Raw genomic sequence first — 15,707 nt, forward strand, 5'->3', positions numbered from 1 at the left:
TTCATAAATGTTTCCGTAACCTTCTTGTCTTCAAAAACTAAAAGTCCATGGTTCTTAAAGCTTCTCATGATGTGGAGGATAAGAGTGATTTTATGATGGTTACAACAATAATGATGATTTCGTGTTTTAAGAACTCAAGTTTATGATTTCAAAGAGAATATGAGAATGTGGAGCTACTTCTAGATTTTCTCAATTTTACTCATTGATGATGACTCTACTTCTAAAGGCTCCAAAGTGTTTGTAAAACTATCACTTCTTTCTTTATGGCATGGACTACATAAAGTGAGCGAGCGATGAACATACATGACTCCAATGAACTCTAATTCTCAGTGGTACTTGACATGATAATTGACTTTGATTCTCAAGTGTTGGTTTATTCTAATTATTCTATTGAGTCTCAGATGATGATTTAGTTTGCATATGGTTGCTCATGATATTCTACTCGTGCATACCGTTAATATATCATTCACCGAGTCCCGGGCCGGGTACGTATTCGTGCACAGTTTCATTGCATTGTTCACCGAGTCCCTCACTAGAGGGCCGGGTACGGTATATATATGATTATTTTACAGAGTCCCTCACTAGAGGGCCGGGTACGGTATATATATGATGATTTCCCCGAGTCCTTCACTAGAGGGTCGGGTACGGTATATATATAATTATTTCACCGAGTCCCTCACTAGAGGGCCGGGTACGATATATATATATGATAATTTCCCCGAGTCCCTCACTAGAGGGTCGGGTACGGTATATATATATATGATGATTTCACCGAGTCCCTCGCTAGAGGGCCGGGTACGGTATATATATGATTATTTCACCGAGTCCCTCACTAGAGGGCCGGGTACGATATATATATGATTATTTCACCGAGTCCCTCACTAGAGGGCTGGGTACGGTATATATATGATGATTTCACCGAGTCCCTCACTAGAGGGCCGGGTACGGTATATTGTATATATGCATGACTCTCATCTCATAAGGCAAAGATGCATTGGTATCCTTGATTATCATACTTGTCTCCTGTCATCTTCTACTCAGACATGATCTTCATTATTGTACTTCATGCTATACATACTCAGTACATTTTTCGTACTGACCCCCTTTCTTCGGCGGCTGCGTTTCATGCCCGCAAGTACAGACACTCAGTTTGGTGATGCTCCGGCTTAGGACTTCTGCCAGCTACTTGGAGAGCTCCATTGTTCCGGAGCTTGAGTTATTTTGGTACAGACCCTTTTGACGTAGACTTTGTTACACTCTTAGAGGTCTGTAGACATATGTGAGTTGTGTATATACGGTTTGGTCAGCTATATCGATGTAGTTCGTCTTGGACGTCCCCATGTATAGCGGCAGCCTTGTCGGCTTGCATATTTGTTATGTTTTGGCTAACTGTGACTTCTCAGCAGACAGGGTTTTTCTGATATATGATATGATGAGTTCATAGCATGCTTTTACAGAGTGCCATATTATTTTCAGTTTCAGTCTGATTATATCTAGCGTGTCGTATACGGGTGCCCAGCTCAGGCACTAGTCACGACCCATCGATTTGGGTCGTGACATGTTCCTTTAGTATAAAACCAAAATATTTCTTTTGGAACCGTTTTGAGGTGAGGTTGGTTCGCGATCGTAACTGCCCTAACGGTTCAGCCTCAGTTGTCCACTCGGGTTCTCGGTCTTTTGTGAAAAGCCCACTTTAGTAAAAACTAGGATAGAGCTAAGCCAAATCCCTATTGAACTAGTGCATTCATACCTTGACGAGCTTTGGGTATCTCAGACCCACCTAAAGCTCATTAAGAGAGACCACCTTGTGTTCGGACGGTCTATAAACTGAAGAGCACTGCATTTCATTTATGTGCTATGTGGAAGAATGTTTGTGACTATGTGATGAACTATTGATCCTGTGGGGATGGGGGAATCTTAACCGTGTTTTGTTTTGTAGATGGAAGGCTAAATCCGTTTTGACACAGTTACCAAGGCTTCGGACTTATTGAGAGCTTGGTGGGAATGGTTGGATGACACTCATCAAAGGAAATTTAGCTGCACTCTAGGTCACCTACTCTCTATCATGACAATGAAGGGTCTTCCGGAGCTAATAGAGGTATTAGCCGGACATTGGGATGACAAGTAAATGTTGTTCCACTTTGGTGATATCGAAATGACTCCGACCCTGGAAGAGATTAGAGATGCCATAAAGAGCAATGGAACCTGTCTAAGGAGATGATACAAGCCACATCATAACCTATTATTCCTATAAAGGCCCACTGTTGGCCAAATCATGAAGTTTCTTGCATTGACTGCGGCGCCCTGGGCACAAGGACCCACTGTAGCCTTTAGGGATCTTTACCGGAGTTTCAGGGATGTCAGCGGGCATACTCTGTATCAGAGGGAGGTCAAGAGTAGAGAAGAATGGGAAGCTGTCAGACCTTTGGCATTTGCCAAAGCCCTACTAGGCACTATGGTATTCTCGAAGAATGAGTCACTGGCCATAGACACCCGAGTGATATACTTGGACCATGCTATCTTCTATGGTATAACTAAGGATCATGAAACAAGGTACTTTGACCTGGAACCCATCATCCTTGCGGACATTTTTCGGGCTTTAGACAAATGCCGGAGTCATTTCGATACTTCTAAGGGGGCAACATGTTGCTACAATAGTGGATTATCAAACACATTAACATGGCTGAAGGAGTCCAGTATCTGAGTAATAACAACAGGATAGACCGCCTCACAAATTACTGTTCGAACCTTGGTTACATGTCCAAAGAGGCGTGGGCCCGCTTCTTCGCAGAGTTGACTGAAGATAGGATCCATTGGATGTTCCTTGACTTCATTTCTGAGAGCATAGTGGTTCGGGGAAAAATTGCCCATTTTTTCCATTAGTCGAAGTTCGAGGAATCCGTCCTTATTATCCTTCTCAGCTTTTAAGGCAATTTGGTAGAAGGCAAGTAATACCCCATATGGGGAACCCCGAACAATTTATCATTGAGCATACCAAACAGAAAATTAAGAATGTCGGTACGATCCTCAGGGAATGGAATGGCCGTGTGAGTTGGGGTCCACATACTTTAGCTCCAGACAAGTTTGAAGCAAGGTGTGGCCCAGGGTATTATGAGTGGTTACTGGGACACTTGGCCCGTGCATCCGTCCCAGGGCCCACACTTCATCACGATGCCCGAGAAGGGGAACATTTGAAAGAATGTTTGGAAAACACAGATGAGCACTTGACCAAGATCTTGGAAGAAACAGACCCGGTGATAGTCAGAATTGAGATATATCAAGCACAACTCCGGATTCAGACCACCCTTTGGAGGGTCAAAAAGGCCAAAACAAGCCAGGCCTTAACATCAGCCGCTGGAGGAGGACTCTACTGATTTATTGCTTTATATCAAGCCCTATGTAGGCTTCATCATCTTTGTAATCCCTTTGGGGAAGATATTTTTATTATTTATTAACTAATGATAATTTTTCAGGCAATGGTTAATCTTCACAAATGGCACTTACATGTTTCAAGAGATTAAGAGAGCCTTAACTCAAAAAGGCCTTAGGAATGCGAGTAGTATAAATACCTGCAAATTACATGAATACTTGCTACATGCTTCACATGACTACTTGCTACATGCTTCACATGACTACTTCTTATGTGTGTTGTCATATATTAAAGCTTGAGTACGATTGATCCGGTGATCTAAACCTCATACCCAAAAGAAAAATAACAAAGCTTAAAACTTACCTGAATTTATATCCACTAAAGGTTGACTTACAATGGCGAACCAAGGAGAACAAGAAGTGATAACTTTGGGAGAAACAGTTGAGGCACTGAGGGATAAGGTGCTACAAATGGAACAACACCTCCAGGAAATAGGAAAGAAAATCGAGGAGGTAGACAGATTGCTGGAAATGGTTGGGAACCCGCCAGAAGGCATACCCCAAGAGCAATATTACGGGAATGTCCCGGAAGAAGTGAGATATTTAGTACTGAGTTATATACCCTTAGAGAGGAGGCCTATGACGCCTAGATAAGGGACTCCAAAAGAAGTAAATGAAAACCAAGGGGCTAGGTTAGACCCGTGGGTGATGGAATCAGACCTGCAAGAAGAGTCGGAGCCTCAACAGGAAGCCTCCGAAACCATTGAGAAGGAAGAACCCCTAGAGGAAGAAGAACCAGAAGAGGAAGAAAAAGAATCCCAAGATATGGAGGAAGAAGAATTGGAGCTTGTCGGCATAGAGGTCGAGGGAGAAGAGGAACCATTTGAGAAGTTCCCCGCGTTTCAAGAAGAAGAGAATGATGTGAATGATGAATCTGACTACTATGCCCCAACCGACAAGGGATCTGACTTCTATGCACCCTCGCCCATAATGGTACCTGTGGCCTCTACTATGGTATCAAAGAATTTTGGGAGGGCTGGCCCTTCGGAACCCGCTTGGTTGGGCATAGCCTTCAACGCCCATTCTTCCCCATTTAGAGTAACCCCACGGCCCGTCACCTATAAGGAAGTGTTCGAAAAGATGGTCGCCATAGGAGTGTCTTACACCATTAGGGCTAGGTTGCCTCCGCCTGAGTTGGTGTACACATACACAAGGTGCCCGTTTCACCGCAACCAGGAGGTTCATACCCTGAATGAGTGTTTGGGATTAAGGAAGAGAATTTGTAGCTTGATCGATGATAGGATCATTGGGACTTTATGGGGGCCATACGCCTTGCTAGTCCATGACCCTATTATCTCTAGAGAAGGGGTCACCGTGGGTACTCAAATCTGGCAATATGATTTCACGATCTCCGAGGAATTGTCCCCCACATCTTCTCAACTTTAGCTACTTTAAGAAAGATCAGACTCGTGGAACCTGCCCAAGAGCCCGCGCCATTAGGGTCTAACAGGAAAACATTTTGCCTGTATCATACTGGAGCTATGGGGCATGACATTGAAGAGTGTTACGTGTTCAAGCTCGAGCTTGAGCACAAGATCAGTACGAGAGAGATCTTGGTCATCCTCCCACCACAGTACTGAGAAGAAAGGAAAATGAGAGAGCGAGTTCGTAAGGATAGCGACTCGCGAAGCTATATTTTTGGGTAGATATTAGGTGTCCCCATTTTGCACATAAAAAGTTACCACCCTCCCCCATAAATATTGTAAGGAGTCGCGCCGACCTGACGTCCCTATGGAGGGATACGCGGGAAGCCCTAGCCGGGCCTGGTCTTTGGATGTCTTTAGTTAGGGTTAGCCCAAAGGATATTTAGGGAAAGTGTATATCCTTCTTTTATAAATGAACTAAGATAGGGCCTAATTTCCCCTGGTGTAATATGTAGGCAGTCTACGTAAGACTGGGCCCTTATAGAATATAAATTGTAATACCCCCCCCCCCCCCCCCCCCCAATTTGTTTAAATTCTATAGCAGGAAAGGGTTTGCCCAAGTAAGTCAGCCATAAAGCCCATTGGATCGAGATGCACCAAAACATAAAAGGCCCATAAAAGTCCGAACCTTTAGAGCAAAGGATAAAAAAAATCAAGCTTTAATATATGACTTTATGTGCTATGCGTGCTTTAAATATCAATATGTGATATTTTTAAATATCAATATGTGATATTTTTAAATATCAATATGTGATATTTTTAAATATCAATATGTGATATTTACCTGTATATTTTATGTCAGGTAACTAACTTTATCTACCGTTGAGTTATTCTTATCTTATAGAACGAGGCCGATCAGCGTAGTACGAAAGCTAGCATACTTCACGAGAAAAAAAGCCGTGTTAGCATCCCGCTCAGATAAAGGAAAAGAAAGATGACCGGTACACCCGATAATGGAAATGAGCTTGTTCTCCGTGACGAAGATGCCTAAGACCCACAGGAAGTATAATCTCAGGAAGATGTGATCGCAACATTACTAACTGTCGTCACGGCCCTCCAAGTAAAGGTGGGTAGGAATGAGGCAACCAATGTAGACAAGGATGCCTCGAAGGAAGGAAAGGAGGCCTCCGCCTCCCTTTCTTTCACTGAGATCCCTAATGCCTAATAATTCTCCTATATATCCACCAAGAACCATCCCATCTCCACTAAACTTCACCAACCCTAGCCATACTGGTCCCTCTCACCGCACCCCACCACCAACAAAATATGCCCAAATCCGAAGGACTACTCACTTCGTCCCCTCTTACCAGGTTCCTCGACCGGTAGTCGTCCATTCGGTAAACCAAGTACATGTTGCAGCCCCGACAACCGAGAGGCCATAGAAGATGGTCTCAAATCTGGGAAAATAGTTAGTGTTTTCAACAAGGCATCTGGGCAAGCTACTACAGGAATCTTCCGCAAGAAGAAAGAGGACGTAACAAGCATATCCCACATTCCAAACCCAAGCCCAAAAGAACCACAATCCTCCTACATAACTACGCCCCTCATAAATTACTCCATACCTGCCTATAATCTAACACTTGTGTATTATGCATACCCAAGCTTTACCACCACTATACCAGCTTACACGGCTCTGCCTAGTGTCCGTGTGTCCACCCCGCTTACCAAACACCACCAACAGACCTATCAACCATCCCCTCAACAAAATTACTGCCCACCACCGAATAACCCACCACAAGCATATCAAACACCTAAAAACTACCAAAATCAACCACCACCCCTAGCATATAATGCTCCACATCTAGCTTTTAAGAGAAAGCCAGTAAGGGAATTCACAAAAGTTCTCGAGCTTAGGGCTCGGCTCTTCGAAAGGTTATTGTCCGCGGGCCTGATCCAGAAGGTCCCTCCAAAACCAGCACAGCTAGGGAACAAATTCTACAGGACTGATCAGACTTGTGCTTATCATTCGGGAGGAAATGAGCACAGCATAAAAGACTGCATAAATCTCAAGCACAAAATCCAGGATCTGATCGGCGAAAGGGAAATCACCTTGGAAACAGCAGCTCCCAATGTGAACACAAGCCCGTTACCTAACCATGGAAATAACAGAGTCCACATGATTGAGAGGGACGAGGACTAGGAAGCTTGCAGAGCATTGGTCCCCAAAGCAGTCGAATCCATGGAACAAACAGTAGCCTCCCTCACACTAAAGGAGCGCCCTAATTTCAATGTTTTGATCCCAGCACCGAGAGCCACAAAAGCTATATCAAGGTTCAGGACTTTGATCCCAGCACCCATGGTAGCACAGACTGCACAGCGAATTGCACCCACCCCCAAAGAGCCAATCATTGTAAAAGCAGCCATGGCTTAAGGCATGACCCACTCAGGGAGATATTACACTCCTGAAGAGCTAGCTCATAATGCCACAAGGAAAGAAAATACCCAAAAGAGAGCAATAACCGAAGGAGAAGCTGAAGATTTTTGGCGGCGCATGCAACCAAAAGACTAATCCATCGTTGAGCATTTGAAGAAGACACCAGCACAAATATCGATGTTATCATTACTGGCCAGCTCCCCATTATACAGGTAGGCCCTCATGAGAATATTAGATGATGCGCACATACCAGCTAGTACGAGAAGCGAAGACTTGGCTGGATTGGTAGCCCACATCATCGGGGAACACAAAATCTTCTTTTCAAGAGAGAAGTTATCGGCAGAAGGAACCTCCCACAACAGAGCTCTTAATATCACCGTGGAGTGCCATGGCTCTTATGCCCATATTTCTCATAGCTGACGTGAAGTGAGCAAGTGAGGTTGCTATTAACGTTGTAATAGATTCTTCATGATTATTCAACCTATGCGGGAGTTTAGGTTGTGTACAGAAAGTATCAGAAGATTGGAGGCAAAATAAACCAGAAAAAATCTGAGTATCACAGCAGAGCAACTAGACGGTCAGGTCGACAGACGGTTGACCCAACCATCGAAAAACTCTGCCAGATTTTAAGGCTACCGTAGTTCGATGGTGCAAGTCAACGAACCTTCGACTGGTCGACGGTCCGTCGACCTGGTCGTCGACCCGCAGGCGATGGAAAGTTTTCTCTCCCTATAAATATAAGGCCCACGACTTGGATCATTTATTTTCAGCAAAAATTAGACCTTTCTAGATCCTTCAAGTTCTCTCTACACTCTTCACTCATCCATAAACTTCCTAAGCCAAATCCAAGTAAGAATATCAAGCTTTGAAACCCTAAACTAGTCCATGGGTGATGATGATCTTGCTCCTAAGTTAACTTTTATGGTGGTTTGGGTTGAAACAAAGTTGGGGAGCTAGGGTTCTTCAAGATTGAGGTATGCTCTCTCTTTATTTCCTATATTGAGTTGATTTGGAGAGTATCAAGTCATTAAAGGGAAGGAAATTGTGGTAGGAAAGGGGTATGGGACATTGTGTTGCAGTTGTTGGTTGTAAATGAAATTTGGAACGAAGTCTTGGATTGTTGTAGGTGTAAACTGTATATATCTTCCTAGTTATGGAGTTGTTGGAGTTACTGTTGTTGTTGTTGTTGGTGAGAGTTGATTTGGAATTTGGGCGAAGTCAATAAAATAGGGGAAGTGATACCCAAATCCCACTAGCCCATTAGCTAATTTAGTTTGAATCTATGAATGTTACCAAGACTTAACCTTAGTGTAAATCCTCTTGATTGTAGATTTGCGAAGCTTGGAAAGAGAACGTTAAGTAGTAAAGGAGACGTAAAGATATGTTAAGGCTAACCCTTTCTTTCCAAAGGCATGATTTCCCTATTGTGAATCCATCTAAGATATCCGTAATCTCCTATTCCTAGAAAATGCTAGAAGCTCATGACTTTCAAGATTCTTAAGATATTATTGATAAAAGCTCTTCATAGTGAGGATTATGATGATGATGATGATGGTGATTCCATAATAGAAATCGGGGGCTATCCACTTTATGTCACCCCGATAGAGTTGTAATGTTTCTTTTGGGTACTTATGTATGTCATATATGCATATAGCTATTTTGTAGCACCGATCTTATATGGTCGGGTATGATATCTATTTCCCGCACACCACTGCAGTTGGGTATGGAACACCGATCCTTTCTATGGTCGGGTACGGATAACACCGAGCCTTGTTATGGTCGAGTATGGATGAAACCAAACCTACATGGTCGGGTAAGGTATAGTATATGTATATGTATGAAATGTTTCCCCTAGAGAAAGGCTAGGTTTGCATGACAATCGTCTTAAGAAGTGTTATGAGGTATAAATTGCTCTCTTTATCTTATGTTATCTTCATGCTTTCTTTATGTTACTATTCATGCCTTACATACTCAATACATTGTTCGTACTGATGTTTGTTTGTTTGTGGATGTTGTGTTCATGCCCGCAAGTAGAGAGGGGGACAGAAAAGGCCTTTAGGCTGCTTCATGAGTGATTGCATAGGAGTGCTCATTTTGATCGGGAGCTGCAGTAGTTGGTATTTTTTTTTCTGTGCATATATAGGCATGGATGGGTCCTGTCCCGTATTTATGATGTTACATACTCCATGTAGAGGCTCGTAGATAGATGTATATAGTCACTCGTCTTGATAATGTTTTTCCTTGTTCACTAATAAATCGACTAATTAAACTCATGTTTCTCTAATCAATTCGATCCCCCGATTGAATCGGGGGCAAACGCCAACGAAAAGATAGCTTGAATTTAAGAAAAGGTCGCTTGGATATCCTATAGCATTGTCAGTTCATATTTTGTATATCGTTTTGATAGCCTGGTCAGCTTGTATATATGGGCATGATTAGTGATTTTATATAGATGTGCCTATGTTCGATGGAACTTGTGTCTTTTGGTTTCGTGGTGATTATAAGTTAGCCATGAGACTCACCTAGATATGATTATGAGAGTATGATAAGAGGTGCTCAGCAGATTAGCTCCGGGTGCCCGTCATGGCCCTCCGATTGGGTCGTGACAAAAGTGGTATCAGAGCAGTTCATCCTAGGGTGTGTCTACGAGCCGTGTCCAGTAGAGTCTTGTTTATGGGTGTGAAGCGTGCCACACTTATAAATAGAAGGATACGAGAATTGAGGAATGATTGACCTTCTTCTTTCTCATAGATCATGTGATTGAGCCATGATATAAGAATTTCCCTGTTCCTAACCATGCGTTATGTTTTCAGCGATGGCTATAAAGAGAAAAGCTACAGCAGCCCAAAAGGGAAAGACAGTGGCAAGTAGAAGGACTGAGCGGGTACTGCCGACAGATATAGAGGAAGGCGAGTCTCATAATGAGGTTTCATCTCAGTCCTCTCACTCATCGGCTGCTCCAGAGGAGCATGAAGGAGTCTCAGCTCTAGCTCTAGTACCCCCAGTTCCTACACCAGATGCCTCAGGCCAGGAGATGAGAGAGGCCATCAATTTGCTGACACAGTCAGTCGTCGCTCAGGCCCAGCGGCAAGGTACAGGTTATGGTGATAGAGCTGTCAGTGCTAGAGCCCGTGATTTCATTAGTTTAAACCCTCCAGAATTCTTTGGGTCAAAATTAGATGTGGACCTGCAGAGCTTCATAGATGGAATATTGAGAACATTGCAGGTAATACATGCTTCAGATGTTGAGTCGGTAGAGTTGGCCTCCTATAGATTACAGGATGTTGCGATTCATTGGTATGCTATTTGAATGTCTTCTAGAGGAGTTAACGCACTTCTATCGGTATAGAAAGAGTTTGTAGATGCTTTTCTCCGACACTATTTGCCGCCAGAGGTTCGACGGGCCAGAGCCGATAGATTCTTGAATCTTAGACAAGGGAATATGAGTACCCTAGAGTATAGCCTTAGTTTTAATTCTTTGGCCAGGTATGCTCCAGCCATGGTAGTTGTATGGGATATCGCGTGCATCGGCTTGTGAATGGTTTGGGGCCACATTTGATGGATGACTGTTTGACGCCCTCACTTCAGGAAGGTATGGATATTTCCTGCATCCAGGCCTATGCCTAGAATTTGGAAGAGCGGCAGCAACAGCGAGGGAATGAACATGAGCATGATATGGGTTATAGCAAGATGGCTAGATCCTCAGGTCCTGTTAGTGAGTTTAGAGGAGGTCAGAGGCAACAGTATTCTAGATACTCAAGCCATAAAGCGACTAGTGCACCTCCACGATTTGCGGGCCAGAGATTTGATCGACCTATTAACTCAGGATCGGGTCAAAATTTCAGGGTTCCGGGTTCTCAGTATAGAGGTGATTTAGGCCGAATAAGACCACGCTTAGCACGATGTACTCAGTGCGGGAAGCTATATTGGGGATAGTGCCGGATGGGTTCCGATGTTTGTTATGCCTGCGGTCAGCCAGGCCATATTATGCGTGACTGTCCATCGAGAGGTGGTAGAGGTATGGTCCGGCCCATAGGGTCAGCAGTTGGTTCTTCATCATTTGTACGCCCTTCGAGACAAAGTTCACAGACACCAGCAGGTCGTGGTAGAGGTAGAGGAGGAGCGCCCAGTTCAAGTGGTCCTCAGCACCGTATTTATGCACTGGCTAGGCGACAGGATCTCGAGTCATCCCTCAATGTTGTCACAGGTATATTATCAGTATCTTCTCATGATGTATATGTATTAATTGATCCAGGATCTACATTTTCATATAATACTCCTTATATTGTTGATCGTCTTAGGGGAAAACCTGAGCCAATTAAACCTTTCGAAGTGTCCACTGCGGTTGGTGACCCAGTGATAGCTAATCAGGTATATAGGAATGATGTGGTTATAGTCTATGACCGTCGCACCATGGTAGATTTGATTGAGTTAAAAATGGTAGATTTTGATGTCATAATGGGTATAGATTGGTTAGCCTCCTGTTATGCCAACGTTGATTACAGAACAAAAATGGTTCGTTTCCAGTTTCCAAGAGAGCGAGTTCTAGAATGGAAGGGTAACACAGTGTTACATCTCAGAAAATTTTGACTTGTTGCGTTGTGAATAGAATAATGCGAGGTTAAGGTAAACATGAAGTCCTAATGAAGTTTAGGAGAGTATTTGATAGCTTAAAAGTGCGCACTACAAGATTTTGATGTCACATGAATCGGTGGAACTAAGTTCGTCAAAGAAAGTGGAATGCAAGTCATGTTTGGAAAGGTTTTCACAATGATTGAGCTAATATTTATTTAGTAATGTCTTGAGGAGGGGCTATAAGTCCTCTTAGATGGTTAATGAAGTGTTATATAAGTGTCAATAAGGTTCCATAAGGATTGGAAGTCAAACAAATCAACGAGAGCAAGTTCGGAAAAAATGGGTTATACGACCACTTATATAGTCCGTACAACTTTATACGGTCCGTATAATGGTCCGTATAACATTCTAGAGAGGGTTAAGTCCCAGGTGAGATTATACGACCACTTATACGAACCATATAAAGTTATACATACCGTATAAGTGTCCGTATAATCGGGTCGAGTAATTTTTTCTAGATTTTTTTCTTTTTATATGTAGATGACCCTTGTTCTTATTTTTCATTTCCCACTTCTCCCAATCTCTTAAAAGTTCTAGCACCTTCTCCCAAGCATATTCCACTCAAACCCAAGAGAAATCAAAGATCAAATAGCAAGAATCAAGATATCCATGTGTTGGGAGACTCACTAGGGTTGGTAGACTTCAAGAATTTCTTTGGTATTGAAGCTAGGGTTTTCATAAAAGTTGGTAACTTGATCCAAAGCTTATTTCTATGAGATAAAATGTTATTTTTCATTTCTATTTCATGTTTTCAAGCATGCTTGGTAGTTGAATAACTTGGGTGAAGGAAGAAAGTAGAAGATGGAGTTTAAATGTGGATTTCATGATATTTTGAGTAGTAACTTAACTTGGGTTATCATTGTTAGAATGTTATGAGTATAATATCGTTATGAAGGGTAATAATGATGCTAAGTGTTGTATACAATTGTGCAAAGGTTTGGTGTGAAGTTGTTGATATAAGTTGAATGTGAGAATGAATTTTAAGACTTATTGGAATATGACTACTTGATTTTGATATTGTGGATGTTATTGTAGTTGTTTGGGAGTTGTTTTGCTATATGGTGGAAGGTGATGAAACTAAGGAAATGCTTCCCGAATTCCGTTAGCTTTTAGTTGCTTTAGTTTAAGCTTAATCATGCTTTGAATGACCTAACCATGGTATGAATTCTCTTGAATGTAGAGTCGCGAGTTTGGAAGGAGAACGTTTAGTCGTAAAGGAGACATAAAGGTATGTAAGGCTAACCCTTCTTTCTTAAGGCATGATCCCATTATTGTATACCTTCACGTGAATTCCATAATGCCTTCCATGAGGACTTCATTCCTAGAATCACTAAAGCTCATAATTCTTGATGTTTCCATGATACCATTGGTTCCATCCGGTGATAGTTGATCCTCTAAGGAAAGATATAATGAAAGTGATGATAATGATGATGTTGACGAGACTTATGTACTCATATATATATATATGTATGTATGTATGTATGTATGTATGGCTATGAAGTAGCACTGAGCTTATATGGTCGGGTATGATATCTAGTGCGCGCGCACCACTGCAGATAACAGTAAGCCTTGGTAGGGCCAGGTATGTATAACACCGAGCCTTGTCATGGTCGGGTATGTGAAACACCGAACCTCTATGGTCGGGTATGGTACTACTATATGTATATAAGTGTATGGATGACCTTATTTCTTCCTAAAATCGTGTGATAGAGCCATGATATAAGGATTTTCCTTCCTTTAACCGTGTGTTATGTATTTCAGAAATGCCTGTAAAGAGAAAAGCTACAGCAGCCCAAAAGGGGAAGACAGTGGTAGAAAGGCGGGCTGAAAGAGTACCGCTAATGAATATAGAGAAGGGAGAGCCTAAAATACGGTTCAATCTCAGTCCTCTCACTCGTTGGCGATTTCTGAGGAGCATGGAGCAGTCTCAGCTCCAGCTCCAGCACCCCTAGCTCCTCCACTAGAGGTTTCGGGCCAAGAGATGAAAGAGTTTATTCAATTATTGACTCAATTGGTTGCCACACAGGCCCAGCGGCAGGGTATGAGTTATGGTGATAGGGCTGTGAGTGCTAGAGCCGATGATTTCATCAGCTTAAACCCTCAGAAATTCTTCGAGTCAAAACCGGATGAGGACCCTCAAAACTTTATTGATGGAATGTTGAGGACACTTCGGTTAATGCGTGCTTCGGACGTTGAATCGGTGGAGTTGGCATCATATAGATTGCGAGTTGTTGCGGTTCATTGGTATACGGTTTGGTTGTCTTCTAGGGGAGTCAATGCACTTTCCCCGTTATGGCAAGAATTTGTATGTGCTTTCCTTCGACATTACTTGCCCCCAGAACTTCAACGAGGTAGAGCCAACAAGTTCTTCAATCTTAGGCAAAGAAGTATGAGTGCCTTAGAGTATAGTCTCCGCTTCAATTCTTTGGCTATGTATGCTCCGACCATGGTAGCAGATATGGGTGATCGAGTGCACCGATTTGTGAGTAGCTTAGGGCCACATTTGATGGACAAGTGCTTGACTGCGTCCCTTCAAGACAATATGGATATTTCTCGCATTGAAGCCCATGCCCAGAATTTGAAGGAAAGCCAACAACCGCAACGAGGTGACCTTGAGCTTGACAGAGGTTATAACAAGAGGGCTAGATCTTCGGGTCCGACTTGTAAGTTTAGAGGAGGGCAAAGACATCAGTTTTCTAGGCATTCAAACCATCCTATGACTAATGCGCCTCCACGATATGCGGGATAGAGATTTGATTGGTCTATTCATTCTGGGCCAAGCCAGAGTTTTAGAGCTTCAGGCTCTCATTACAGAGGCGACTCGGGCTAGGCAAGGCTACCCATGCCACGATGTTGTCAGTGTAGGAAGTCACATTGGGGCCAGTGTCGATTAGGCTCATATGTTTGCTATGCATGTGGTCGGTCAAGCCATATCATGCATGACTGAATCTCAATTAGGGGTAGAGTTAGGATCCAGCCTTCAGGGTCGACTGTCGGGTCTTCATCATCCATACGCTCTCTGGAGTTCTGCCTTGATGTCGTCACAGGTATATTATCGGTATTTCCTCATGATGTGTATACTTTGATTAATCCAGGCTCCACCTTGTCATATGTTACTCCTTATATTTCTGGTCGATTTGGGTTGAAATCAGAATCAATTAAATCTTTTGAAGTATCAACAACCGTTGGTGAACCGGTAATAACTAGCCGAGTATATAGAAATTGTGTAATTGTGATTTGTAATCATCGTACTATGGCTGATTTACATGAGTTAAAAATGGTGGACTTTGATGTTATTATGGGCATGGATTGGTTGGCTTCTTGCTACGCCACCGTCGATTGTAGAACCAAAATGGTTCACTTCCAGTTTCCACGAGAACCAGTTTTAGAATGGAAAGGAAATACAACATCTCTGAGAGGTAGGTTTATTTTGTTATATCCCGCAATTTTGCATATTTGAAAAATTTGAAATAATTGTGACAAGCTAAAGATCAGGCCATATTTTGATTTTGTTCAATATATAAGTTGTTCATGGAAAATATTGATGTGGAAATATGGAAGGAGGCCAAGGGCAAAAATTGGAATTTCGGAAATTAGTTTCGGGAATCACAAAATAAGCTTGATAATCAATTGGGCTCAAGTAATAAGAGAACAAAATGAGGCCCAAAGAGAGGGGGTGGCCGGCCATACATGGCCCAAGCCCACCAAGATTTATTTAATTCCCATATGGTAAATAAATAGAGGGATCATGTGTCATTTTCTTTCAAGAAGCTTCAAGGAAACAAAAGAAGAGTTGAGAGCAAAATAAAGGGCCAAGGTTTCGGCCAAAAGAAAAAAAAGGGGAA

At 42.6% G+C, this 15,707-nt stretch overlaps 1 protein-coding gene across 1 annotated transcript; it reads left to right on the plus strand.

The window, feature by feature from the left end:
* The first annotated feature begins 4,077 nt into the window (after window positions 1–4,077).
* On the plus strand, window positions 4,078–6,993 carry LOC132643999 (pollen-specific leucine-rich repeat extensin-like protein 2). Its single transcript, XM_060360534.1, has 2 exons — window positions 4,078–4,427; window positions 6,456–6,993. Exons 1-2 carry the CDS (start codon window positions 4,078–4,080, stop codon window positions 6,991–6,993), a joined length of 888 nt encoding a protein of 295 aa, XP_060216517.1.
* Window positions 6,994–15,707: the final 8,714 nt, after the last annotated feature.

Source organism: Lycium barbarum, chromosome 6 (genome assembly GCF_019175385.1).
Source record: "Lycium barbarum isolate Lr01 chromosome 6, ASM1917538v2, whole genome shotgun sequence".
Classification (NCBI taxonomy): Eukaryota; Viridiplantae; Streptophyta; class Magnoliopsida; order Solanales; family Solanaceae; genus Lycium; species Lycium barbarum.